This window comes from Maylandia zebra, linkage group LG16, assembly GCF_041146795.1.
Source record: "Maylandia zebra isolate NMK-2024a linkage group LG16, Mzebra_GT3a, whole genome shotgun sequence".
In the NCBI taxonomy this organism is placed as follows: Eukaryota; Metazoa; Chordata; class Actinopteri; order Cichliformes; family Cichlidae; genus Maylandia; species Maylandia zebra.
In genome coordinates this window covers 2,301,681-2,327,002 of record NC_135182.1, presented here as the reverse complement: position 1 = coordinate 2,327,002, position 25,322 = coordinate 2,301,681, and the positions used below count along the sequence as shown (strand labels likewise).

Genomic DNA, 25,322 nt, shown 5'->3' with positions numbered 1-25,322 from the left:
ATTCATTGAAAGTACTTTTACCCTAGTATCGTATTTTTCGGACTATAAGGCGCACTGTCGATTGCGCCTTATAGTCCAAAAATTACGGTACTTTTCTTGACAAATGGATACTCTTTAACAGCATTGTTTGTTTCCCTCTGAAACAGATAAGACGATTCCTCCAACATTCTCACGGAAACTGAAAGACTGTACCACTGTTGTTGGAAAACCTTTAGAAATAGAGTGCAAAGTGTCAGGCTCATCTCCTTTTACCATTTCATGGTACCACAATGACGAGGAGATAAAGAGTGGGCCAAATTATGAGATTTCATTCAGTGACAACAACTGTACACTAAGGGTGCTCACGCTGAAGCTGGCTGACTCTGGAGCATACAAATGTAAGGCTGTCAACAAGGCGGGAACCACAGAAACTACAGCCTTCCTGGTTGTTCGAGGTCAGTATCCCAATCCCAGTATCCCAGTCAAAGAAGTCTTTATGTTGCTGCTGTCTGTTGAATGTTTCAGCACCCGTTTCTCTGAGCTGCCTCCAATTAATTCAGTGAAAAGCAGTGGCGTGTCTAGAAAATTTTTGTTGGGGGGGCCAAGAAGGGGCACATATTTGGAGAAGGGTGGCAGATGTAATTGGCAGATAATGTTAAAAAAATTTCTACCATTAACCATAATTCAATAACCCTGTAAACCTAAAAATCCGAATGTGCTTTTAACTCTTATTAGAATGAGATTTTAACCACTACGGTGCAAAGTTTTTAGATACTGCGTTGATAAAGTACAAGAGATACAATCAGTGCTTTGTCAGTGTTTACTCAGCATTCAAGGACAGCAATATTTGCATAGTAGTTTTACTGACATATAGTGCACATATGTTTTGGGCAAAAACATTTTTGAATATTAAAATACGAACATTTGTAACAAACAATTGACAAATTAGCCAATGCAAAACTTTATCTGCTTATTAGAAACAGAAGATAATCTTCTCACAAACTGATGTTTGATTTTGAAACAGGAAAAAAGTGGGGAAACAAATGAAAAGACTAACATTTGAATAAAACCTGAAAGCAAGTAAATACTTTCTATGCTGCCTTATGGTAAACTTTGGTAATATTGATAAAGAACAACACTGGCTGATGATGAAATACAGTCAGCTGGCATGGTGACACTGCCAGTATTAACCTGCAGGGCTGGACTGGGACAGAAAATCGGGCATTTTGACTAAAGACCGGCCCACCAGGTATTAAAGCCATAAAGCCTTTGAATGAAAACAAACGCTGTGGTGACAGTGATGTACACTTGATATCTTTTTGGTATATGTATGATTTCTATACATTTTACGTCAGATAAAAACTTTGTTCACAAGATTCAGATAATTATTTAATAAAAGCTAGACATTTTAAATGAGAATAAGATAGAAAGGTATTTCTTTGTGCCCCCCTCTCCCTGTTAATGCCCTACCTGCCCCCCTGGCAAAACTTTGCTAGACCCGCCCCTGCGCAGTTACCAGCTGTCAGCTGCTTAGAAAAGGATCCTGGTGTTATTTTGTCTCTCAGAAACAGTTCATAACTTCCCTTCAACTCATTCCTGTCACCTAAAAGGTAAACCATCACCTGCTCAGCTCTGATGATTCAGTAAGGACATCTCCTGGTTTCACCTTCATGTTTCCCTCTCATTAGGGTGGCTGTGGCTACAATGTAGCTGCCATCACCAGTGTGTGAATGTGTGTGTGAATGGGTGGATGACTGGATGTGTAAAGCGCTTTGGGGTCCTTAGGGACTAGTAAAGTGCTATACAAATACGGACCATTTAGGATATCCAAACCGACATCATGACCAGCAGCTTTTACAGCTGTGGCTCCAGCAAACATCAGCTGATACTAGAAATTAATATTAAACACATTCTAACAACAGCTGATCAAGCTTAAACGTGCTGCTGTTGTTTAGCGCGACATCTGCTGGTTTCCTCTTTCTGGCGCAAAGTGGGCGATAAACAAACAAGAGAGAAAAGCCGATCAGCTGATCATTGATCAGTTTCATGATTGAAGTAGGAACAGGAGAGGGCGGGGGAGAGAATGAGAGAAGAAGAGGCAGCTGCAGCGTAAAGACAGAATAAATCCAACTTTGTGTCTTTTTTTCATTATAGCTGAAAAAAACTGTGTCTCTTCTCAGCTCAATACGAAACGCGTAACATTTTCTCTGAATGCGGGACTATTTCATTTTTACGGGACGGTTGGCAACTCTACTAACTAACCTTATGAATAAAGTTCACTATCAGTAACATCATAGCACCCACCCAGCTGTATAAAAAGTTTGTCATGCTAGCTAGCACGCAGTACGAGTTATTGTAACTGACTGTAAAGAGTCAGCACAAGGAAAATAAACTCCACCTAAACTTAGTTGATATCTGACCCAGATAGACTGCAGGTCATAACTTCTTACCTGAAGTTCAGTTCACCTGACACTCGGACCGGCGGCCGCTGTTCCAGGTTAACTGGTGCTTAGATTAACTGGATTTGGTCGAACAGATGTGTGCCACACTTGCGTTTCAGGAGCTGCTACCGACAAGCCAGCAAAAAAAACGCCAAGTGTGTCACCTGTGAGGTTATCTCCAACACACTTTACCGACAGTCTCGGTCATTGTGTCCCTGGGCAAGACACTTCACCCGTTACCTACGGGTCAGAGGGCCCGGTGGCGCCAGTGTCCGGCAGCCTCGCCTCTGTCAGTGCGCCCCTGGGCAGCTGTGGCTACAATGTAGCTGCCATCACCAGTGTGTGAATGACTGACTGTAAAGCGCTTTGGGGTCCACAGGGACTAAATAAAGCACTATACAAATACAGGCCATTTACCATTTACAATGAAAAACAGTTCTGTGACAAATAAATCCTACAGTCCATGCACAAAACCATCTGTGTCTGTTCTCATCAGAGTATGCACACAGAGCTCTGCAACATCACAAATCAAATCTAAAGTGACAATGTTCTTTGATTACTGTCTTTGTACTTATGACAACTAATCATAAAAAATGTGTTAAAAATAGTGAACTGATAAACTTGTAAAAATCAATATTTATGCAGAATGTATCTGATATATTCTTGGATTTTGACTGTTGTTAGAATGTTAGAAAACGGTTTCAGGCGTAACAGGTGGTGTTTTATATCAAAATTCACAATAACAGAATTCAATAAAATTTTATTTATTCATAAAGCACCAAATTATAACAACAGTTGCCTCAAGGTGCTTTATATTGTAAGGTAAAGACCCTAAAATATAGTGTTCACTACTGGCAGACCCCACTTCCAGTGGCTCTGCAGGTTCAAATGCACTGCAACCTAAGAAAACACCAGCAAATAGACAATTGCAGCAAAAGCACACAAAACAAACGGAAATATAATTACATTAAAAATTATTTAGGCGAGACAAGAGCTGTGGATTGAAAGAAGTGTTGGAGTAATGTGTGTGCTCAACACATGATTCATGCAATCCTGTAGATACACATTTGCTATCAGTCACCTTCTCAGCTGTTCCGTCACATTATTGTCTCCTTTAAATCAATATTGTTTTTGTGAGGTTTTGTTTTATTCCACTGTGAACATTAATTTGCAGTTTTCTACTTGCTGATGTTTTCTTTGGTTGCAAGGTGTTTGACTTGTCTGGACCACTGTACCAACCAGGTTGGGAAAAGATACAAGCACCCCACAGGAGACCACCTGTCCTCTGTGGTGCCCACACATGTGACGGGCCCCACCTCCTGCCCCCCAATACCTTTATTAAACAGTTAAGATAGAAGTAGAATCAGAATCCTTTATTATTCACTGAGGCAAAAATCACAGTTTTTGGCAACAATTCAGATTGTAATGCAGTCATCTTATCGTTTTAGCCCGTTCTGTTATTGCCCTGACAATTCTATGTCTGATAGAAATGTTTGATATTTCTGTTTGGACCCAGAACCTCCAACGTTTGTGGTGCCACCGCAGCCAGTGGAGGCCATGCCAGGCTCTAATGTGATGTTCTCAGCCATGGTGAAAGGCAGCGCCCCTCTCAAACTCAAGTGGTTCAGAGGGACGAAAGAGATCGTAGCTGGACATGGCTACGATTTCTCCCTGGATGATAACAAAGTTCTATTAGAGCTTTACAACGTGGACAAATCTCATGCTGGAGAGTACACCTGTCAGATCATTAATGACGCAGGAAAAGAAAGCTATCCAGTGAATCTCACTGTCAAAGGTTGGCCAGAAAGAACTTATTTCTTATTTCACTAAAAAATATATATTTTTAAAATGTGGTTAATCCCAGGTAAGGTTTGGGTAACTTTGTTACCTTTGGTTAATATTAAAACACGTACATGTGACAGATATTTTAAGATCAGGAAAGGGGCAAATATCTTTTCAGTGGCACCACACACCTTTCTGCTAGCAACATTAATTAGTTAAATGCAATCGACTTTAGGTTTTTCTTGTCTATAAATTTCTTCTAACGCAATCATTTTAATAACATATTGTGTTTTTCAGAGCCAGCAACTTTCTCAAAGAAGCTGAAGGACATATCAGTTGAGAAGGGCAAACCATTAACCCTGGAGTGTACATACACGGGCACTCCCATGATCACTGTGAGCTGGTACAAAGATGGCCAGCAGATCTTTGCTTCATACAAATACAACATTACCACAACAGAAAGCTCCTGTATCTTAGAGTGTCTGAGCACTGATGACAAGGAGGCTGCAGGAAAATACTGCTGCCAAGTGTGCAACGATGCTGGGAAAGACACGTGTGAGGCAGTGGTTTCTATCCTCGGTTAGTACAAGATCACTGAACCCACTCTGTTTGGGTTCATTTGTTGATTTGTTCCTGCAAAATATTCTTGGGCAAGCGTCCGATGCATCCACCAGAGTACAAATGTGTGTGAATGTTAGATAGAAAGAGCAACACAAACTGAATAGTTAAAAGAATGAAAAATGCCCCTTATTAGGTAATAATCGAGAGTCAAACTTTATACTCTCTTCAGAGCCGACCACCTCAACAAAGTCTTTCCTTCTGATTAGGCAAATCAGGAGACTCTACTTAGAAGCAGTGTGCAGTGGTTGTAAACCTGCAGTAATAAGTAACAAACTGATATCAGCACATTGCAAAGGTATAAAAATATGGAAACCTCAAACATACAGAAGCCAGAGGTTTTGCATTATGGATGTTACAGTCGCCCACTTTTATTCAGTAAAATTGCATATAAGACTATATGATGAGGAAAAGCCTGATAGGTTAATCTATAAGCAATAATACATACAACCACACTCAAAGCAAGACTTATTATATGTGTAGCTGTCCCAAAGCCTGCAGATCTGATTTAATTTACAGTGTGTCCCTATGTTTTCTGGCGTTTGCACACACAGAGCCACCATATTTTACTGAGTCACTGGAGCCCATGGAGGTGACAGCTGGAGATGCTGTCTGTCTGAAATGTCAGGTTGCAGGCACACCTGAGATCAAGGTGTCCTGGTTCAAGGCTGATGGCAAAGTCAGGTCTAGCCCCACCTGCAAGCTGGAGTACACAAAGGGTGTTGCCTGTTTGAAGCTAAGTAAAGCCACCAAGTCCGATATCGGAGAGTACACCTGCAAGGCAGAGAACAGGATTGGCTCTGCTTCCTCCAGCTGCAGACTCAATGTGCAAGGTAAAACCTAGTTTTCCAGATTACTGAATTTATACCTTTGTAAAAATCACTGGCTTTTCAGACTAATGTCTGCCATGTGTTTATCTTTTACAGAAGCTAAAACGCCACCATCATTCCCAAAGAAGATCACCAGCCTGCAGCAAACTGAGGGCCAGCCAGTGCGCTTTGAGTGCCGCGTGGCTGGCTCATTGCCCATCGAGGTGTCCTGGCTGAAAGACGGCAAACCTCTGAGTCAGGGGGAGGAGTTTTCCATGCTGTACGATGATAACACAGCTGTTCTGCAGATCAACAACAGTGAGATGAGGCACTCTGGGGAGTACACTTGCGTGGCCACCAACAGTGTGGGCTCAGCTTCATGCAGAGCCAAGCTCACTCTGCAAGGTGTGTGACGCATGATTGGATGGTTGATTCATTAATACTGGATGCTTATGAAGCAAACAGTGTAACGTTTAGATATCTCACCGTCACCTACTGATTCTGACTAGACAAAAACGAGTCTTCTATTTATTGTGAAACTGTGTTAGGAGACCTCATGACTTCTGGTCACTGCTCCTCACGTTTCTGAAAATGCCCCACTCTGTTGTACTTAACCACCTTTCTCTTTCACGTTCTAGACGTTCTAAATGTCTTTTGTTTATTATTTTTGACAGCACTTTGGTCAGATGGTGCTGGGCTGTTTAAGGCCCCAAACTGTTTAATCGTGTCCATCTAAAGATTTGTTCTTTTATCTTCCTTTCATTCATTCCCCACTCTGCAGAACCCAGATACCCTCCGGTATTTGACAGGAAATTGTCACTACAGGAGGTGACAGTGGGTGACAGCATTGAGCTGGAATGTCACATGACTGGTTCTACCCCCATTAAAGTCACTTGGTCCAAAGACCACAAAGATATTCGCTCTGGGGGGAATTATAAGATTAGCTGTGTGGATAATACACCTCACCTGACCATTCTGAAGGCAGATAAATCAGATACAGGGAGGTACTTCTGCCACGCCTCTAATGACATGGGGAAGGACTCTTGTTCCTCTGATATCACTGTCAAAGGTATTTGAACCTGGGGCACACTCATGCCATCTCGGCTCTCTCTTCTAAAGCATTCACGTCTCTCGAAGGACATTGTTTTGTCTTTGAAAGCTGCTCCCCTTCTCATCATTCTTACTTTCTTGTCTTGATTTCAGAGCGCAAAAATCCTCCAGTGTTCACCAAAAAGCCCTCAGAGCACATCGAGGACATGGAGGGCAAACTGGTGAAGATTGAGGGCCGAGTCTCCGGGTCGCAGCCCATTTCAGTCAGCTGGTTCAAAGATGACATGGAGATACAGAGTTCTGACAAGTATGACATCAGCTTTAAGAGTAATGTGGCAGTGCTGTGCATTAAAAACAGCCAAGTGATTGACAGCGGAAGGTACTCGTGCCAGGCCTCTAATGAAGCTGGGAAAGCCTCCTGTGATGTCACTGTTGGCATCTCAGGTATGTTTGATTTAAAGTCGAAGCATAATTGATGCTCACAGAATGACAGCTAGCAGGAATGATTAAAAAATGACGGAGCTTATTTAGTGGTTTGGTATGTTTATCGAAGTCTCTGGTTTTCTTTATTCCATTGTTATAATCTTTGATGATTTGGACTGTTGGTTAAACATCTTGCTTAAATTGTTAACTAATGAAGGCTTCAAGTCAGACTTTTTCTCCTCATGTATATTTGCTTTTTAACCCTGTTATTCGAATTTACTTTGAAGTCTTTGTTTAAAGGTCTTCAGATGTGTTTATGAATCTGAATCTGAGCACTGACAGCAGTACAGTCAGATAAATCAGACTGGCTTATCTCTCTTTCAGAGGCCAAGAAGCCCCCAGTGTTTGACGTACCTCTCAAACCAGCAACTGTGGATGACGGCGAAAAGCTAATTCTCAGGTGCCATGTCTGTGGATCTTCCCCTCTGAAGATCCAGTGGATGAAGGACAGGAAGGAGTTGACACCATCCAGCAGCACTAGAATCAGCTTTTCTGATGGCACAGCATGTCTGGAGATCAGCACAGTCTCTAAACTCAATGCTGGTGACTACCTCTGCAAGGCTACCAATGAGGCTGGCAGCGAATTCTGCAAAGCCAAAGTCACTGTCAAAGGTAAAAAAAAAAAAAAAAGGTTAAATCCCCTCAGATCTGTACTCTAAGATTTTATTTATTTGTAATCGTTTTTATTTCTCAAAAGTTGAAAAATTCAGATTTTTGTTGCTTTTGAGAATCTTTCATTTGTAGTTTGTCATCTTGCAGAGAAACCTGGAGCAGCTCTGTCTCCTGCTGAAGCTCCAGCAGCTTCTCCATCCAAAAAACTGGACAATCTGTTCTTCATTGAAGAGCCTAAAACTGCACACGTTACCGAGAGTGAGGGTCTCAACATTTGCACAATGCACAATCCAAATGTGTAAAAACGTAGGCATTTCTGATCTAACTCCTCTACCTGTTGCTCACAGAGGGAACCGCCACCTTCATCGCAAAGGTGGGTGGTGACCCCATTCCCAGTGTGAAGTGGATGAAAGGGAAGTGGAGGCAAGTGACCCATGGTGGCCGGATCTCCATTGAACAGAAGGGCCAAGAGGCCAAACTGGAGATCAAAGAAGTGACGAAATCGGACTCTGGTCAGTACAGGTGTGTCGCCTCCAACAAACATGGCGAGATCGAGTGCAGTACTGACATGCACGTAGAGGAAAAGAAGGACGTAGTGATGCTTGAGGGAGACCTCCGCGCTAAACTGAAGAAGTGAGTTTAGAATCTGACAACACAGAATCATTCAGACTGAAATGTCGTTTAAATGTCGTTCAATTTGTCATTGTCATTTTGTTTATCTTTAAAAATGTATGACATCTCCTTGTTCTCAGAACTCCATCAAAGCAAAAGAGCCCACAGGAGGAAAAAGACATTGACATAGTTGAGCTGTTGAGAAACGTGGACCCGAAAGAGTATGAGAAATACGCCCGGATGTACGGTATCACTGACTACCGAGGTCTACTGCATGCAATTGAGCAGCTCAAAAAAGAGAGAGCTGAAGAAAGTGGAAGACAAGTAAGGGTCTCCACAATCACTTGGTCCGATGATTTTGAATCTGTGGATGTCTAATGCACTTGTTTGTGTTGCTGACAGGAGGTAGACCGTGGAGACAGAGAGTCTGATGAGGACATGGCCAGGCTGGTGGCTGACCTGCAGAAGAGGATGGAACGGACTGAGGTCAGGACATGTGCAAAGTCCGTTTTGAAAACCAAAGCTTTACTGTTAATGCAACTTGAAATTCATCGTTTCATAATGTTTGTAAAGAATTTAGAAATGGATTTCAGAGAGGAAGATGCAGTAAGGTAAATATAACTTTTGTTTGTGCAGGTCATCAGTATAAAAATAAAAATAAAGGAGATTTATTCACCAATAACATCAATTTACAAAATCTTTCTGAAGCTGAATCTTACGGTGGCCCTGAGAGGCCAAACGGACTGAAAGCATCTGCAAAAGCACACACAAAACACAAACAGACAAAAAGACAATAAAGAAAATACAGAAAACAATCAGAAAGAAAACGGAAATGTTTCCGTCAAGTTATTGTGTCCCCTGAAACACTTCTGTTTTCCTTTCTGATTTTGTTTTTGTAGTTTTTGTCATGTTTCTTTCATTCCCGTTGTCTTTTTTCTGTTTCCATTGTGTATTGTGTGCTTTTGCAGCGTTTTCCTATTTGCTGGTGTTTTCTTAAATCCGTTTGCCCTCCTTGGGCCACCGTAATACTCTTAGGCCCACAGTAGAATCCAAAGTTTTACATTTTGTTTTAGTTGAATCACAGTACAATTAATATTTAACTTTATTGAGTAAAGCTTTTACTTGCAACGGTCGGAAAGAGTTGCTTATTTAATCGTGATCGTGAACTGGGTGTCTACAGCTCTCTAAAGTGTTTTCCAGCAGCAATTAGAAATCTCTCACTGATTTCTTTGTTAGTCAGCTAACTTCTTTTTACTCCCCTGAGCCTTTTAGTAGATACACCTATGGTATCGATTTCAAAATCCTACGTTGCCTTGTTCTCAAATGATCACATTTACAAGTTTTTCAGAAAACTTGACTTCTGACCTTTGACCTTGAGGTCAAGGTCACTGAGATTTGATAAATGGTCTGTATTTGTATAGCGCTTTACTTGGTCCCAAGTACCCCAAAGCGCTTTACACTATACACAATCATCCACCCATTCACACACACATTCACACACTGGTGATGGCAGCTACATTGTAGCCACAGCCACCCTGGGGCGCACTGACAGAGGCGAGGCTGCCGGACACTGGCGCCACCGGGCCCTCTGACCACCACCAGTAGGCAACGGGTGAAGTGTCTTGCCCAAGGACACAACGACCGAGACTGTCGGAGCCGGGGCTCGAACCGGCAACCTTCCGATTACAAGACGAACGCCCAACTCTTGAGCCACGAACGCCCCATTTAAACTCATCTGATATTTTTAGCATATTCACCAATTTCAAAGGTGACTTCCATCTCAAGTTTATGGAACGCCAGGACTGCCATAATGAATTAATTAAATACACCATTAAATAATTAATTAAATGTGGCAATAATTAATTAAAATTGGAATTAATTAATTAAATAAATAGTTATGACACATGTAATTAATTAATTATTGACACATTTAATTAATTATTTATGTATTTCACATTTTAATTAATTATTGACACATTTCATTAATTAATTATTGACACATTTAATTAATTATTTATGTATTTCACATTTTAATTAATTATTGACACATTTCATTAATTATTGACACATTTAATTAATTATTTAATGATATATTTATTTATTTCATTTTGGTAGTCCTGGCGCCTGGCTCTCGTCATGAAATAATTTTATCTGTCAGCCTCACCCATCAAACTCAGGGGGCGGGGTTAACGCTGATCGAGTCAAAACCATTGCTTTGGCCTGGTGGCCATTGTTTCTAGCACACAACAACCGGCATGTGGAAGCTAACAGAACTGAGCTTTGAAAAACCCTGTTTGTGTGTCACCAAATACCGTTTTAATATTTTTTTAGCCGAGAATGTAGTGGTTTAATCTTCATGTGTCTGGTCGGTTTGTCAAGATACAGCCTCCCGCAAAAGTGTTTCGATGATTTCGGAGATGTCTGCCCAGTCTCACGGCAAAGCGTGGGATAGACCCGCTCGCCTCGCAAGCAATCCCACCGACAAAGCGCAGGCCCCGGTACACAGCTGTAGTAACCCCCGCTGACTTCTTTTACTGAGGTTATATTTATCGATGTTTTATTTCCTGATGTTCTTATGTGTCCTACGTGTTTCAGTCTGAATTATAACTAACATTAAAAACATGTTTAAGGAGGAGAGAGAGCAAATAAATCTGTTTAACATCTGATCTTTGGGTTTTTGTTCAGTAATCAGCGTGACCTGTGTATAAACACATAAAAGAGATAACGTTGGTGTTTCCGTCATGTAGTAACTGCTGGCTTTAACTGTACAAAGGTTGTTCGACACTATGAAACACATACAGACTTCATGATGTTCGGCTAATATTTTTATTGTGAATATTAATCATGCTGACCTCGCTCTGTACACCACGCAGCGAGGTCAGCATATCCACGATATCCTCAGCTCCATGAGTTAACACAAAGTTTCCCAGCTGACTATCTAACTGCCAACTATTCCAGAGACGTGAAAATATACAGCATAAAGAAAAGTGTAAGAGACTCAGCAGCAGATTAGAATAACAGTTATACATTTAATAAATCACCAAATGAATCCAAGAAACGAGCAAACCTGTTCCGACAATTTGAATTTGTATTCCCTCAGCTGCAGACTCGCTGCTGTTTAAATGTTTGAAAAGGAAGATTAGATATAAAAAACGTCAAACATAGACTCAGTCTGCCTTCACATTTGATATGAGGCCAGCACGTATAGTGGCCTCAGCAGGCTATTACTGAAATACACGTGCTATATCATAAACTATGATATAAACAGGGAGGTCCTATTAACATGTTTAGTTTTAAAGGACACCTTCCTGCCTTTAGTCTCATTCATGAGCAGTATTAGTTTTCTTCTAACATCCAGAAGTCTGCACAATGTGTTTCATAGTTTGTAACAAGCCTTTGACAGGTAAACATAACATGACCGAAAAAGCAAAAAAAAAGAAAAAAAAAAGAGAGAGAGTGTTGACATAAGAAGAGAAAATGCTCTCAATTATGGAGACAGACAAATGGTTCATTTATGTTTGATGTGTGTTTATTCCTCCCTAAATATCGTCGGTGAAGTTCGCCATGCATGTCAGATTTTCCTGCGCATTTTTATACCTCTGCCAACAGAGAGAGAAAAAAAATCACATTCTAACAGACAGCTGGTGCTTAGAATACAGTTGAATAACTATTAAAAAACATGATATTTAGATGATAGTTCAGTCTAACACATGTGCCAGTGAACCATTAAACGTCTGTGAAACTATGCAGTTATGAAACGTAACTTTAACCTCAGCCAAACCGATTTGCTCAGTTGTAAATAAAACAGCGAAGTAAACGTGACCCGACAGACAGAACCTGAGTGAATGAAGTCCAGCGTTTAACCACTGAGAGCTAAAACTCAGCTGAGGTTTCAAAGCTGTGTGCTGGTGATTGGACATCAGCCGCTGATAAAGCTGTTCGCCTATAAAGTGCTCTGTAAGGAAACGAGCTCCAGCAGCTCTGCGCTCGGGGAAAACACTATATTTACTTATCTTGTGCAGAAAAATGCGCTGACATTGCGTTATATCGAGCACCGGCTGCCCAGTTAAACTGTGACTATCACCAGGTAACGTAGGCGTGTTTCTTGAATTAGCAGCAGGTGTTAAACAGCTGACAGATGAGGAGGAGGATGCATGCAGGTAAACTGAGGGTCTGTTGAGCTGATCGCTGGTTTCGTGAGAAAAATGTCAGCTCGTTCTTTATGTTACAGAAGCACAGAGACACAAGACCAGGCGGAAAGAGACGATCGTTCGGTGAAAATGAGAATCTGCGAATGCAACATGTGGAACACGGAGAGTGGAATATGTAAACAAACCGGTTAACGTAACCCCCTCGGTGCACTCTGCATGCTAACTGTTAGCAGAGCTAGTGAAATCTCTGAAAACATCTGAGCACTTTTGCAAACATGTTCTATGTTGACAACCTGACCAGACATACGGCGCGACATTCGCGGCTAAAACACTGTTAAAAGTGTAGCTGGTGACAGAAAAACGGGGTATTTTAAAACTACACCACCACCATTGCTGCTTGTGATTTGATCTGCATTCTGGGATAACTGGCTGCCCCAAGTCTACACAAGCAATCGATTTTCTAGGATCGACCTGTTTTGACTTACTTTGCACGGCAACCAATCAAATGTTAGAGAAGCTGCATGGGCAGCGTTAACCCCGCCCCCTGAGTTTGATGGGTGAGGCTGACAGATAAAATTATTTCATGACGAGAGCCAGGCGTCAGGACTGCCAAAATGAAATAAATAAATATATCATTAAATAATTAATTAAATGTGTCAATAATTAATTAAATGTGTCAATAATTAATTAAAATGTGAAATACATAAATAATTAATTAAATGTGTCAATAATTAATTAATTACATGTGTCAATAATTAATTAAAATGTGAAATACATAAATAATTAATTAAATGTGTCAATAATTAATTAATTACATGTGTCATAACTATTTATTTAATTAATTAATTCCAATTTTAATTAATTATTGCCACATTTAATTAATTATTTAATGGTGTATTTAATTAATTCATTATGGCAGTCCTGGCGTTCCATACAAGTTATTACAGCCACACAATTTTCAGAAAACCTGACCTCTGACGTTCAGGTCAACCAAGACAGCCCTACAACTTCCAGAGCCTTCAAGAACTCATGGTGAACCTCACACACCCTAGAGCAGAGGTCTCCAACCTTTTTTGCGCCTCGGACCGGTTTATGCCTGACAATATTTTCATGGACCGGCCTTTAAGGTGTTGCGGATAAATAGAACAAAATAAAACTAGTACCGGTACCGAAAAAGAGAAGATTTATTCATAACACACGTGAAAAGACCCAGGAAAACCGAGTTAACGATAAAAACGATAACAAAATAACGCTGAAAACCGATAAAAACTCTGAAAACCATACATTTCGTACCTGAGCCTCAACTCTCGCGGCCCGGTACCAAACGACTCACGGACCGGTACCGGTCCGAGGCCCGGGGGTTGGGGACCGCTGCCCTAGAGGACCTGCCACCAAGGATTTCTAGGAGTAACCAAGTGGTGGAAGGTTTCCACTTTGATGGTCTCAGAATCTCGTCGCTGTACCAGTCCGTTGTGGTAAAGAGAGAGCTAAGCGTAAAAGCAAAACTCTTAATTTACCGGCCAATGTACACCCTTACCCTTACCAACGGTCATGACCTCTGGGTAGTGGCTGAAATCATGGATACAAGCGACGGAAGGAGTTCAGCCATCCGGGTGAAGTGTTCTAGACAAGTCCCACCAGGAAGAAGCCCCGGGACAGACCCAGGACAAGCTAAGGACATTATATATCTTGGCTGGCTAGGGTGAGGGAGGTCTGGGCTTTTCTGCTTAGGCTGAAGCCCCAGCAACCCAGTCCTAGATAAGCGGAAGAAAATCAATGGACTTCCTTCTAGAATTATCACAAGCACAAGATTTTCAGAAAACTTCACCTATGACCTCAGACCTTGAAGTCAAGGTCACTGAGTTTTGAACTCATCAGCGATAGTAGATACACCTGTGGTATTAATTTGTAAATCCTACGCCTTGTTTTGTTCTCAGGTTTTGCATTGACAAACTTGGGTATCCACGTGACACACCCACATGCCCGGCAGGGTGTGCGGGTGGGGCGACAATACCTTATAAGCCTTTTACAGCTGAAGGCTAAAAATCCTCAAAGCATATTTAAAGGATAATTGGCTTTGTTATTAATGATAAGACCAGTGGTTGATGTGCCGTTGATGTGTTTTTGTCAGTCAACAGTTATAGGATGCATTAGCATTTATATCAGTCCAACTTTATTCTGAAATCGTTGCAATGGTCTTTTTTGCTGAATTAACAAAACTAATGTTGGTACAGGGTCAACATTGCAAGTGATCAATTACGTTGTAGCCATAGACCCAGTTTATTTTCTTTGGTCCTTAACATATGTTGTGCACATAAACATTATTAGAAAAAGCTGTTGAGCCATCAGAGAATCTTTCCTTTACTGCAGTGTACACTTAATAGAAATAATCACAAGGATGAAAAACTGTTTGTCTGGCATGTACTTCATAATGCTCTTTGTCATTATTGCAGCCTGTCACTGTGGTGAAGGACATTTCCAATCAATCTGTCTTCATTAATGAAGAAGCAGTGTTCGAGTGTGAGATCAAGATCAACTACCTAGAGATCACGCTGTCCTGGTACAAAGGCACACAGAAACTTGATACTAGCGACAAGTACAATATCACCATCAGCGGCGACCGCCATCTGCTCAGGATCAAGAACTGCCAGTCATCTGACCAGGGCAACTACAGGGTGGTGTGCGGGCCCCACATATCCAGTGCCAAGCTCAGTGTCATGGGTCAGTACTGACAGCTTTACTGCATCTGTTAAAAAGTATCTGTTGTTTGATAAAGGGTAATTAGCATTTCACCTCGGCAGTTGTCTAGTTTAGCTTAGAGGCTTTAGCTTTTAAGTGGTTGTAAATGTTCTGTCTTCTTGGCTGATTGAGAACAAAGCCTCCTTACAGTAAAAACTCGATTATCTTAAATAAACTATTTTCTTTTGACTTCATTTTTGTTTTTATGTGTTTTGTCCTTTAGAGGTGGAGGTTGAGAAACATCTACAGGACACAATGGGTAAGGAAGGCCAGTCATGTACTATGTCTTGTCAGATGTCCATCCCTAATGTAGAGGCTCAGTGGTTTAAAAATGGAAAGCAGTTAGAAATGAAGGACAGGTACACATCTGAGGTGAAACACAAGGTTCAGAAGCTACTGATCAGAGACCTGAAGCCTGAAGACCAAGGAAGATACACCTGCAAGTACCAACAGCTGGAGTCTTCAGCAGACCTCTGGGTGGAAGGTTTGTACCTGGAACCCATCCTGCAAACTTATAGACATGTTTTACGTAGTTCCCAGTTACTAACCTCTTTGACTTCCATTATCAAACTCTTAAAATAATGTTGGCAATTTGAAGATTGCCCTCTTTTTTCCTCTTTGATTTTGTCCTTCTCTTTCGTAACTTTCTTCATGATCGTGTTCCAAAAGCATGCCCCATTGTCCCACTTGTTGTATTTTTACATGCATTTTGATAACTGTCCCATAAACGATGATCATCATTTTTAACCATCTAGATGATATTTTGATGAAAAATGACCATTTAGCTATTGTCATACACTCCCAATTGTGATGCCATTTACCCATTCCCGTCTTTATCTTTTTTTTAGCTGAACAAATTCATTTCACCAAACGCATCCACAACATCGAAGTCAATGAGCGACAGTCAGCCACCTTTGAGTGTGAAGTGTCCTTTGACAATGCCATTGTTTCATGGTACAAAGACACCTGGGAACTGAAAGAGAGCCCTAAGTACAACTTCAGAAGCGAGGGCCGAAGACATTTCATGGTCATTCAAAACGTGACCGTTGAAGACGAAGGTGTGTAGTGTGCCATCAAGCTACAAAGGCTCGTCACAAAGTCCTGTAGATTTTTTTCCTCGTTGTTTGTTGAGACCTGAGTGTAAAAGATCTTCATTACTAATTCCTTATAGGCGTGTACTCAGTAATTGTGAGGTTGGAACCCAGGGGAGAGGCTAAGAGCACAGCTGAGCTTTATTTGTCTGGCAAAGGTACAGTTCAGTCAGGCAACACTTTTTATGCTTCTGCTCACCTTTTATCGAAGTGTTTAACACTCTGTTTATTCTATATTTTCTTTTTCTTTTCTTTTTTTACAGAAATTGAATTAGCAATGGTCCCCATTGGTAGGTATTTTATTTTCAAGACCCTCGATGACTTTAATCATTCAGGAACATCTTTGGAAAACCTCTTTCTGCCCTCTTTATCACAGTCAGATATGGACACAGTCCACCACTCTAGTTCACCACTGCAGGTTTTTACGAATTCAGACACAATCAAAAATGATCTGACTCTTACCAGGTTCTAAAACTAGGCAAATGCAACCTCAGAGGAATAGCATCACATGACATATTACATCATGTCATAATGTATTTAAAAGATTTAAGGCAAAATTTAGGACCAATGTGTGAAAAAATAAGCCCACACTGTGATTCACTAGCGTGTAGAACCACTTTTTTGAACTATTTTCTCACATTGTTCTGGGTGAATCTCCTGTTGCATGACCCAATTTTAGCCAAATGGCTTTACATTTGACAATATCTGTGTGCAATGCCTGTGTTCATTTGAGCCACCATTAATCATGGAGTCTATGTTAAACTCACATGGCTGCCAGGTGCCCAAGTCCTGTTAGCGCCAAACAATGATCACGGCTTCTGATATGATGTGTTTGGCTTTGATTTGGTAGACCGGGTGTGGTTTGACTAGGAGGAAAAGGCTGCCCAATCTAAAGTGGTGTTCTGTTATTGGACTTCTATGATAATCACAGTGTGTCCACAACGAACACATGTTCAAGTATAAGGGTGTTCCTAGGTGGAGGTGACACCAGGACACGCTAGGTTGCAGGTTGGTGATTAATTTCATATCTGTGTCATGAGTTTAGCTGTCAACTGATCACCACCTGGTAGTGAGTTGGATGAGGTGAGAGCAAAGGATGCTGGCCATGCACGCCCAGATATATGGGGAAGGTGCATTGGGAGCATCTAGCCGAAGCCCTGGTCAATTTCCACTTCTGGCATAACTTTGAATACATTCCGAGAGAGACTGAGGGCATTGAGCCATTGGGGCAAGCATAGCAGATGGTGGACACTGGAGCTAAAGAGAGCTGTTAGAGGGACTCCTAGTGGACTTGGTTAGCCTGTGGCGTCACAAATACTCCTCATAGAGGAAGCAGAGTCTGGGGATGAGGTGGATGATTTGCAATCACTAGAGGTGAGTTTACTGGGATAAGACAGCTTCTTGTAAGTGGTAAGACCCCCAGGGTGGAGATTTGCCTTGTTCCTTAAGGCTTTGGATGTTGTGGGACTACACTGATTGACACGCTTCTGCAACTTTGCATGGCACTGTGGGGTGATGCCTCTAGATTAGAAGACTAGAGCGATGGTTCCCTGAGCAAGGTTCCTTAAACGGACTCAGGCGCAGACCAGGGATTTCTTTGGCAAGAAAACAGTGCGTTTATTTACAGTGAAGGAAACACCAGGTGAATATATATATACAGAGTGCCAGGGGAAAGGAGTCCGGGGCTCCAGGGTCCACAGGGACACAGAGGATGAGTCAAAAACGCTCCTCTCTCTCTCCAGAAAGTCCAACACCTCTCTTTCGCCGCTCCTCTATCTCACTCGTCCAAACACAGTCACAAACGGGTTCAGGGATGATGCCGATAGCCCAACGAACCAAGAATAGCAAAGGTCCGCCATCTTAAGTACTGCTTTAATCCACTGGAATCGGCAGCAGGTGTGATGACAAGTGCAGGTGCGTGGGCCCAGGGCGGGAGCCTGCAGTGAGCACCACCCCGGCGGAGGGAAGAGGGAGAGAGAGCAAAACAAAAATAAACATGTCCCCTGACACGGAGTCAGCCGGCGAGACACGGGGACCATGACATAAGGTCTGTATTGTCAGTAATGAGTCAGACCTGTCCCCACTGGCTGTTGGACTCTGTTAGTGGTTTTTCAGTGATTTTGTACATAATGTTTGTGGACAAAATTTGTAGACATAGCTAAGAAGCAAATTTTGACTTCAGTGGCCTCAGGGACTCATCTATGTTTCTCTGCATGATGAGATTCTCTTGGCTTCATCACATGGTTGTTTCCAGCCTGCACTGAGCTGTTTTACAGGAGAGTCTGAAGATGTGGGAATGAGAATTACAACCTACAGGTTTTTCTTATCTGGAAAACTGTGAGTTCCTGTCCCAAGTAGAAAGGGTCTGTCTCAGGGTCGTGTTCCTACAGTAACCGAGAAACGAGTGGCGTGGCAGCAGTTATTAGGAGTCATTACCAATTTGTTGTGGTGAACTGAGAGCTGAAGGTGTTGACTAGTAATTTATGTTACTGCCCTCACCTATTGCAGTTCTGAGTAGTGACTTAAATAACGAATGATGGTAATGAGCTTTCTTCAAAGGGTAGCTCGGCCCTTCTTTAGAGACAGGGTGAGGGACTCAAAAGAGCAGCTCTGCTCAGAGAAGCTGTGGCAACTTCTGCACACAGGAACCAGGCGAGGTGGCTCAGGCATGTGAGTAGGATACCTCCTGCCTGCTATATTAGGTCTCCTGGCCATTTACCACAGGAAGGAGACCTTGGGGAAGACCAAGGACAAATTGCCTGTCTTTAAGACGCCTCAGTCACCCACCCGAAGAGTTGGAGGTGGTGGCTAAGGAGTCTCTGGGCTTGTCTGGGCATGGATGGATCAGTGGGTGGATGTCATTGCCATTTGTCATTTGTCCTTGAGGGGAATTTGATGTCCACTCATGGGATTTTCCACTTGCTTTCCAATTCCACCTCAATGCATCAGATTAGCAAACTGCTAACACTTCTGCTTTTACAGTTGTAGACACACTTGTGTCGATCATCATTTAATCTATTGAATGTGAGCAGCAGCAACTTTCTGTTACTTACATGCTTTATTCCTATAAAGGAAGTAGGGGTATTTCATACTGTGTCTGCCTTTTTGCTCAGTGTTTGTTAAATATGTAATGACACAATGTATATTGTTGTTCATCTGAGGTTGTATTTGACCAAATTTAAGACCTTCTAGGACCAGATGCATTTTTCCATTACCTATAACACTATTATCTATGATTTTATAAAAGTGAAACCAATTAGCTTATTTTTGGGAAGCTGTTAAAATGTTGAACTTAAGCTCCAGGCCTAAAGGGCCGGATATGGAGTTACTAGTTTCAAGTTAGGTGGTTAGGTATGGTACCCACTAGCCTGTGTTACTACAGGACTACGCTAGCTGGTTGTACTTAATTGATGTTATGGTTGAAATGTGCCTATCTATACTTTTTATCTTGTAACTGGCAAATGCTACCAAGCAAGAGGATTTTCCAAAATGTCCTACACTTCTACTCACACAGTGGTTTTGTTTTGTTTTTAATAGTTAACCAATAGTTAACCACTTAACCAAAACAGAACTTTTGGTACCATACTCTGTAGATATGCCAGATTCCTCTGTTCAGAGGCCTGAAGTGCCTACGTCAGTTGCAATTCAAGGTAAGGCATCATAAGCAGCTCACTTTGTTCCATTTATTACATCAGGGAATTTACAGAGCAGTTTCTGTTATAGAAATTTCACAGTAGTTTTGTGGCCCACATAGAATTAAGACAATGTTTACCTGAATTTAACAATGAAATGGAATAAAAATGTTTTTTGTCTTTTAAAGAATCTTATGAATTCTATCATTATGAAGAAGAGATTGAAGGTATTTACTATTTGTTTTTATGCTCCTGCGTTTTGTCTTTTTTCCTGTTAATTTGTATCTGTTCTTCTTTCTTTCTTTGTGCCTAATGTTCTGAATGTGTTTTGTTGTCACTTTGTAACTTTAATCCAGTTTTCCATCTTGATGCCACACTCACTAACTTTTACTTATGTTTTGCCATTTAATGGTAAATGGCCTGTATTTATATAGCGCTTTACTAGTCCCTAAGGACCCCAAAGCGCTTTACATATCCAGTCATCCACCCATTCACACACTGGTGATGGCAGCTACATTGTAGCCACAGCCACCCTGGAGCGCACTGACAGAGGCGAGGCTGCCGGACACTGGCGCCACCGGGCCAGTGTCCGGGCCCTCTGACCAACATTTAACATTAAAAGTGTGTGAGTCTGGTTTTAGGGATGAGATTTATTACATAAAATACGTTGTGTTCAGTTCTGTTCCATTAGGTTTAAGCACACTAAAATACATTTTGCACTCTTGCTTTTGCACTTTTTGGATTTTGGCTAGGCTTAGTAAGAAAAGTACAATATTAGGTAAGAGTTCTATCTCCACCAGCTGAACAACAACAAGTATATATGGACCCTCTCCACACACACATTTGTATTAGCTTTTTCTATGCCTGTAAATGGTGTTTGGTGTGTAATGGATCACTAAGAATAGAGCTTTTTAAAAAAGTCGTTCCAGTTTGAAGATTTTAAGAAGTTCAACTTCTGTTTTTAAACGAGGACAAATAAAATGTAGATTTTTGTCCTGCATCTCAAAGATGTGCGGCTTTATCTCTTTTTTTCTTTAACATCAGACTGTACAGGTGTTAGGGTATTGATTGGCCCGGGCTTGAGGCCTTTGACTGGCCAGCAGTTTTGTATGATGTGCTCATCATGCTCTTGTCAGCACAATGTCGAGAGCATGCACAGCAATACCTGTGTGCGTTTGAGCCACATTACTCATGTCTATCTTGACATTTGTCTTTTTTTAAATGTATGTTTTTTCTTATCTTATATATTTGTGCTTGCATACGTCTCTCTTTTTTATCCCTCATTTCACTACCAGCCTTTGTGTGCTTGTTTTTTTAATAACCACTTTTGGTTCAGTAACAGCCTAATATCTGATGATCTGGTTTTGCTTACTGTCAAGCTTCTGAATCTTTTAGTTTCTTATCACAAATACATTGTTCTGCATTATCATTCTGGCTCCTATCAGAGTGCTTTGCACAGTTTAGGTTTGCACTGATCTTTTGACCTCTCTTGTCCTGTCTAAAACACACCACACACTAATGACCAAATGCTTTAGATTGTACTGACTTATGTCCAAATGCTTAAAAAGCTTATCTAGAAATTCTGAGCTTAAAAGAAAAAAAAATAATTAAAAGTGTTGGATTCCATGTTTGACTTATGAAGACTTAAGAATGTTTATGTTTTATGACACTTACCTTCGATCTTGGATGTGTTCCTTTGTGCATGTGTTTTTCCAGCAGTTGTAAGAGTTGCCATTGAGGAGACAATGGAGACCAAACAAGTTCAAATGAGAGAGGAAATCCCAACAAAAGGTACAGCAGAGCTGAGCATATTCTGCTTTCCCTCATCCTACAACTGTGTCTTTTTGTTCTTTTATTACATTATCTACTGTAGTGGCGTTTTCAGTTTTTAAAATGGCGCCGTGTATTCTGCTGCACTTCTCTTCTTCACCTAATTGTGTTTTTTTTTAATTTCCCAAAGTTGAGGAAAGGCCTGAAGAGAAACCAACACCAGCATCACCACAGAGAGGTACTGACAAACTGTTGATGTTGACACGTAAATTTATTAATTACATTTCTAGCTTCTTTTGTTTTTACTGTTATCTCAACTATACTTTGTGTTTGTTTGATCTTTTACTTCCTAAACCTCTTTAATGTTGCTTGACCTTCACTTAATTTAACTGCACATTTGAAGAGCCTGAAGCCAGAAAGCAAGTGGAGGAAAAGATTGCTGTGGTTTCAGTCCCAGAAAAGGATGTTCCTGTTCCCAGAGGTAGGGATTCCTACAAATGTCTTTAGAACATCTTTGCTAAGGGCAATCTGTTGTCTCATTTGATTATTATATGTTTGAATATTTCCTTAAAAGAAACAGAGGAAGTTAAAAGGCCGACTGCTTCCCCACCTCCACCTACTGAGAAGCCTGGAGTGCCAAAGAAAGGTACTTCATGTTGCTTAATGTTTCTTTGATGTCTTATCAACTGTGTGCCACACTATACAGTTTCCCACCACGCTGAGTCAGTCTGGCTTCATTGAAACCTTTATCTGTTTTATATGTCATGCTGTTTCTATATACGATTCTGGTGATTTTCTCATTCTCTGAAGCACTTCTTGCAAAATTATAGATTCTCCTGCTGCGTAATCCTAACAAAGAATGTTTTTACCCATTTAAAGATGAACCCAAGCCTCAGGTGCCAGCAGACTCCAAAGTAGTGGCCCCTGAAGCTAAGCCTGAAGCTGAGCCCAAGCCCAAACCCAAAGCAGAACCAGAAGCAAAGCCAGTGCCTACACCCAAAGCGGAACCAGAAGCAAAGCCAGTGCCTACACCCAAAGCAGAACCCAAGGTTAAACCTGAACAAATCCCCGAGCAGGAGCCTGAAGCTAAACCAGTACCAGTAAAGAAAATGGTGACGCCACCATCCAAAGGTATTTCCTGTTTTGTTTGGATGTTTGTGTTGAGTTTGTAGTCTACTGTGTATGCTTCTGTCTTTAGTATTAAGATCTTCAAACTGTTCATTTAGCTTCAAGAGTGGAAGCGAAGTCTTTGTCTTTGTTTATCTAAACAAATCTAAATGTTGCTAGTCCCTGAAGAAGCTGCAAAACCAGATCCATCAAAGACCAGGCGCAAGCCAGCTGAAACCAGGCTAGAACCAGACAAACCTAAACCAGAAGCTCATAAACCCGAGCCTTCTCTAACAAAACCAGAACCAAAAGAACCTGCAGTGGTTCCCAAGCCTGAACCTGTGGTGAAAAAATCAGCAGAAATAACAGCACCAAAGCCTGTGGTGCCAAAACCGGAACCCCCAGTGACCAAACCAGAACCAACTCCTGCACCAAAGGAACCTGCAAAAAAAGGTAAATGGCTGTGGAGTTTTTCTTAATGTGGTGTTTTTTCTTTAATCTTCTTAACTCCACTGTCCAACCTTAACTCATCTGAGGTGTCTTCACATTAGTGTTTTTGATGGTAGTGCGAACAAATCTCGTATTAACCTTTGAGTACCACAGATTCTTTTCAGGGATTTATCTGTGAGTACATTTTGATGTTGATATCTGCCGACTGCATATTTACCTAACTATAATAATAATAATTATTATTATTATTATAATAATGATAGTAAACGGAATTTTATTTTGAAGCATCAGAAGAACCAGCAAAGAAGGAGGTTTCAGCTCCAATCCAACCACCCCAACCTTCACTTGCACAACCAGAAAAGTTTGAGACAGAGGAACAAGCGCCACAGAAGAAACCTGTGGCAGTTAAAGGTACCTGAAGCTAATTCAGTCATCCGGAAACTTCTAACTAAAACCAAAACTCTCATACTAACCCTAAACTCTTCAGGTTCTGTGGCATATTATTTTATAATGGCTAACCTCTCTCATTTTGTTGCTGCATGTTGTGATTGTTCTTGTCTTGCACTCGATAGAGTGTTTCATTGTTCTCTAATGAAACTCTTCAACTTGAATTTGCTAAAAGACTTTTAATATATGCCAATAATACTCTTTAAAGTTCCTGTGGAGGAAAAAATAACTGAGCTTCCAAAAGCAGCCAAGAAAGCAGAGCCTGCTGTCGTTCCACCAAAGGAAGAACCAACAAGGAAAGAGAAAGGTACATTTCTATTTCACATATGAAGTTTCTTTAATACAGGGGCAGACTTCATTCACTGTCTTTTGAGTCTCTTTAAGTAAAGAAATGCTATGATGATATATACTCATACCCAGCTCAAATTATTCATTTTATATCGAAAATGTACATTTAGAGGTGCCTTTCAATGTCTTTACTCTATGAGATTTCCTTTTTAACACATAGTCATATATTATTCTCCACAGGGTGACCCTTTTGTGTCTAAATGACTTCATGAACTTATAAAGGATTTGTTTCTTGTGTGAAAGCACATTTGTGTTCTTTATTGTCATGTCTTTTGCATGTTCTTGTGTCACACCCTCTTAAAGCTTTGAAGCTCGAACCTAAACCTGTACCTGAAAAAAGCTATCAGAAGGTGTTTGATGAGGTTGCTGTGTTGGAGCCTGAACCTGTGAAGCTTCCTGAGAAAATATCTGAATCAGTACCCGAGAGACGCTTGGAGAAAGTGCTGAAACCCGAGAAAGCCATGAAGGAAATTCCAAAGCTGGAGCCAGAAAAATTACCTGAGAAAGTACCAGAAAAACCACGTGAGGAAAAAGTCCCAGAGGAGGCTCTTCCTAAGAGGAAGCCTGTAAAGGTTCCTCAGAAGGTGGTTGAAGAAGCTTTGATTACTGAGAAGCAGACATCTGTAAGCACTGAGGAAATCAAAGTTGAGCTCATTTCAAAGAAGCAAACAGAGAAGATCTCTGTAGAGAAAACAGTTCACGTAAAGGCCCCTGATGCAATACCTGATATTGTATCTAAGGCCAAGCCTAAACAAGAGGTAGAAGAAATTCTTCCTAAAGGTACAGCAGACTTCAGCTGTTTTTGTCTTTCTTTGTATCTTCATCATGCATGTTTGAGCATGAGGACTGCCAAGATTTGAACTGAAGCCAGAATCTCAACAATCACTTAAATGTTATCAAATGATGCTCTTTTATTTGAGTGTTTAATATTCAAAAACTTTTGATCACGTAAAAAGAAATCTCTTTATTGTTCTTAATTATCACTTAAAGTTTTCAGTGCAAAGAAATTATTTTTTCTTTGTTACATTTCCGTCTTTAATGCAACAAGATAACAAAATGCTATCAGAGCTGAATTCATTTGGCCTCAGTGGTGAGGAGAATCAGTAAATGTGACATCTATCGATGTGTCATCAAATATTGGTGGTAAGAAATTCCAGCTGACTAAATGTGTGCATTGAGTTCAGACTGAACTGCTGCCACA

At 41.0% G+C, this 25,322-nt stretch overlaps 1 protein-coding gene across 8 annotated transcripts in view; it reads left to right on the top strand.

Annotated features, from left to right (window-relative positions):
* The window catches only part of ttn.2 (titin, tandem duplicate 2), a 219,318-nt gene that overhangs the window by 61,767 nt on the left and 132,229 nt on the right, over window positions 1-25,322 (top strand). For 3 of the 8 annotated variants that reach the window (XM_076874633.1, XM_076874632.1, XM_076874631.1), the window contains exons 62-85: window positions 147-434; window positions 3,937-4,215; window positions 4,500-4,781; window positions 5,375-5,653; window positions 5,747-6,034; window positions 6,411-6,698; window positions 6,833-7,123; window positions 7,487-7,774; window positions 7,922-8,032; window positions 8,122-8,407; window positions 8,527-8,710; window positions 8,789-8,872; window positions 14,991-15,258; window positions 15,500-15,760; window positions 16,125-16,334; window positions 16,448-16,525; window positions 16,631-16,657; window positions 19,961-20,017; window positions 20,188-20,226; window positions 21,716-21,790; window positions 21,960-22,007; window positions 22,173-22,250; window positions 22,344-22,415; window positions 22,649-22,900. In XM_076874633.1, coding sequence (XP_076730748.1) covers window positions 147-434; window positions 3,937-4,215; window positions 4,500-4,781; window positions 5,375-5,653; window positions 5,747-6,034; window positions 6,411-6,698; window positions 6,833-7,123; window positions 7,487-7,774; window positions 7,922-8,032; window positions 8,122-8,407; window positions 8,527-8,710; window positions 8,789-8,872; window positions 14,991-15,258; window positions 15,500-15,760; window positions 16,125-16,334; window positions 16,448-16,525; window positions 16,631-16,657; window positions 19,961-20,017; window positions 20,188-20,226; window positions 21,716-21,790; window positions 21,960-22,007; window positions 22,173-22,250; window positions 22,344-22,415; window positions 22,649-22,900 — 4,413 coding nt within the window. Of the gene's footprint in view, window positions 1-146; window positions 435-3,936; window positions 4,216-4,499; window positions 4,782-5,374; window positions 5,654-5,746; window positions 6,035-6,410; window positions 6,699-6,832; window positions 7,124-7,486; window positions 7,775-7,921; window positions 8,033-8,121; window positions 8,408-8,526; window positions 8,711-8,788; window positions 8,873-14,990; window positions 15,259-15,499; window positions 15,761-16,124; window positions 16,335-16,447; window positions 16,526-16,630; window positions 16,658-19,960; window positions 20,018-20,187; window positions 20,227-21,715; window positions 21,791-21,959; window positions 22,008-22,172; window positions 22,251-22,343; window positions 22,416-22,648; window positions 22,901-23,056; window positions 23,330-23,611; window positions 23,738-23,981; window positions 24,081-24,424; window positions 24,902-25,322 lie in introns of all 8 variants that reach the window. The other 5 variants (XM_076874627.1, XM_076874626.1, XM_076874630.1 and 2 more) reach the window with 3 other exon arrangements.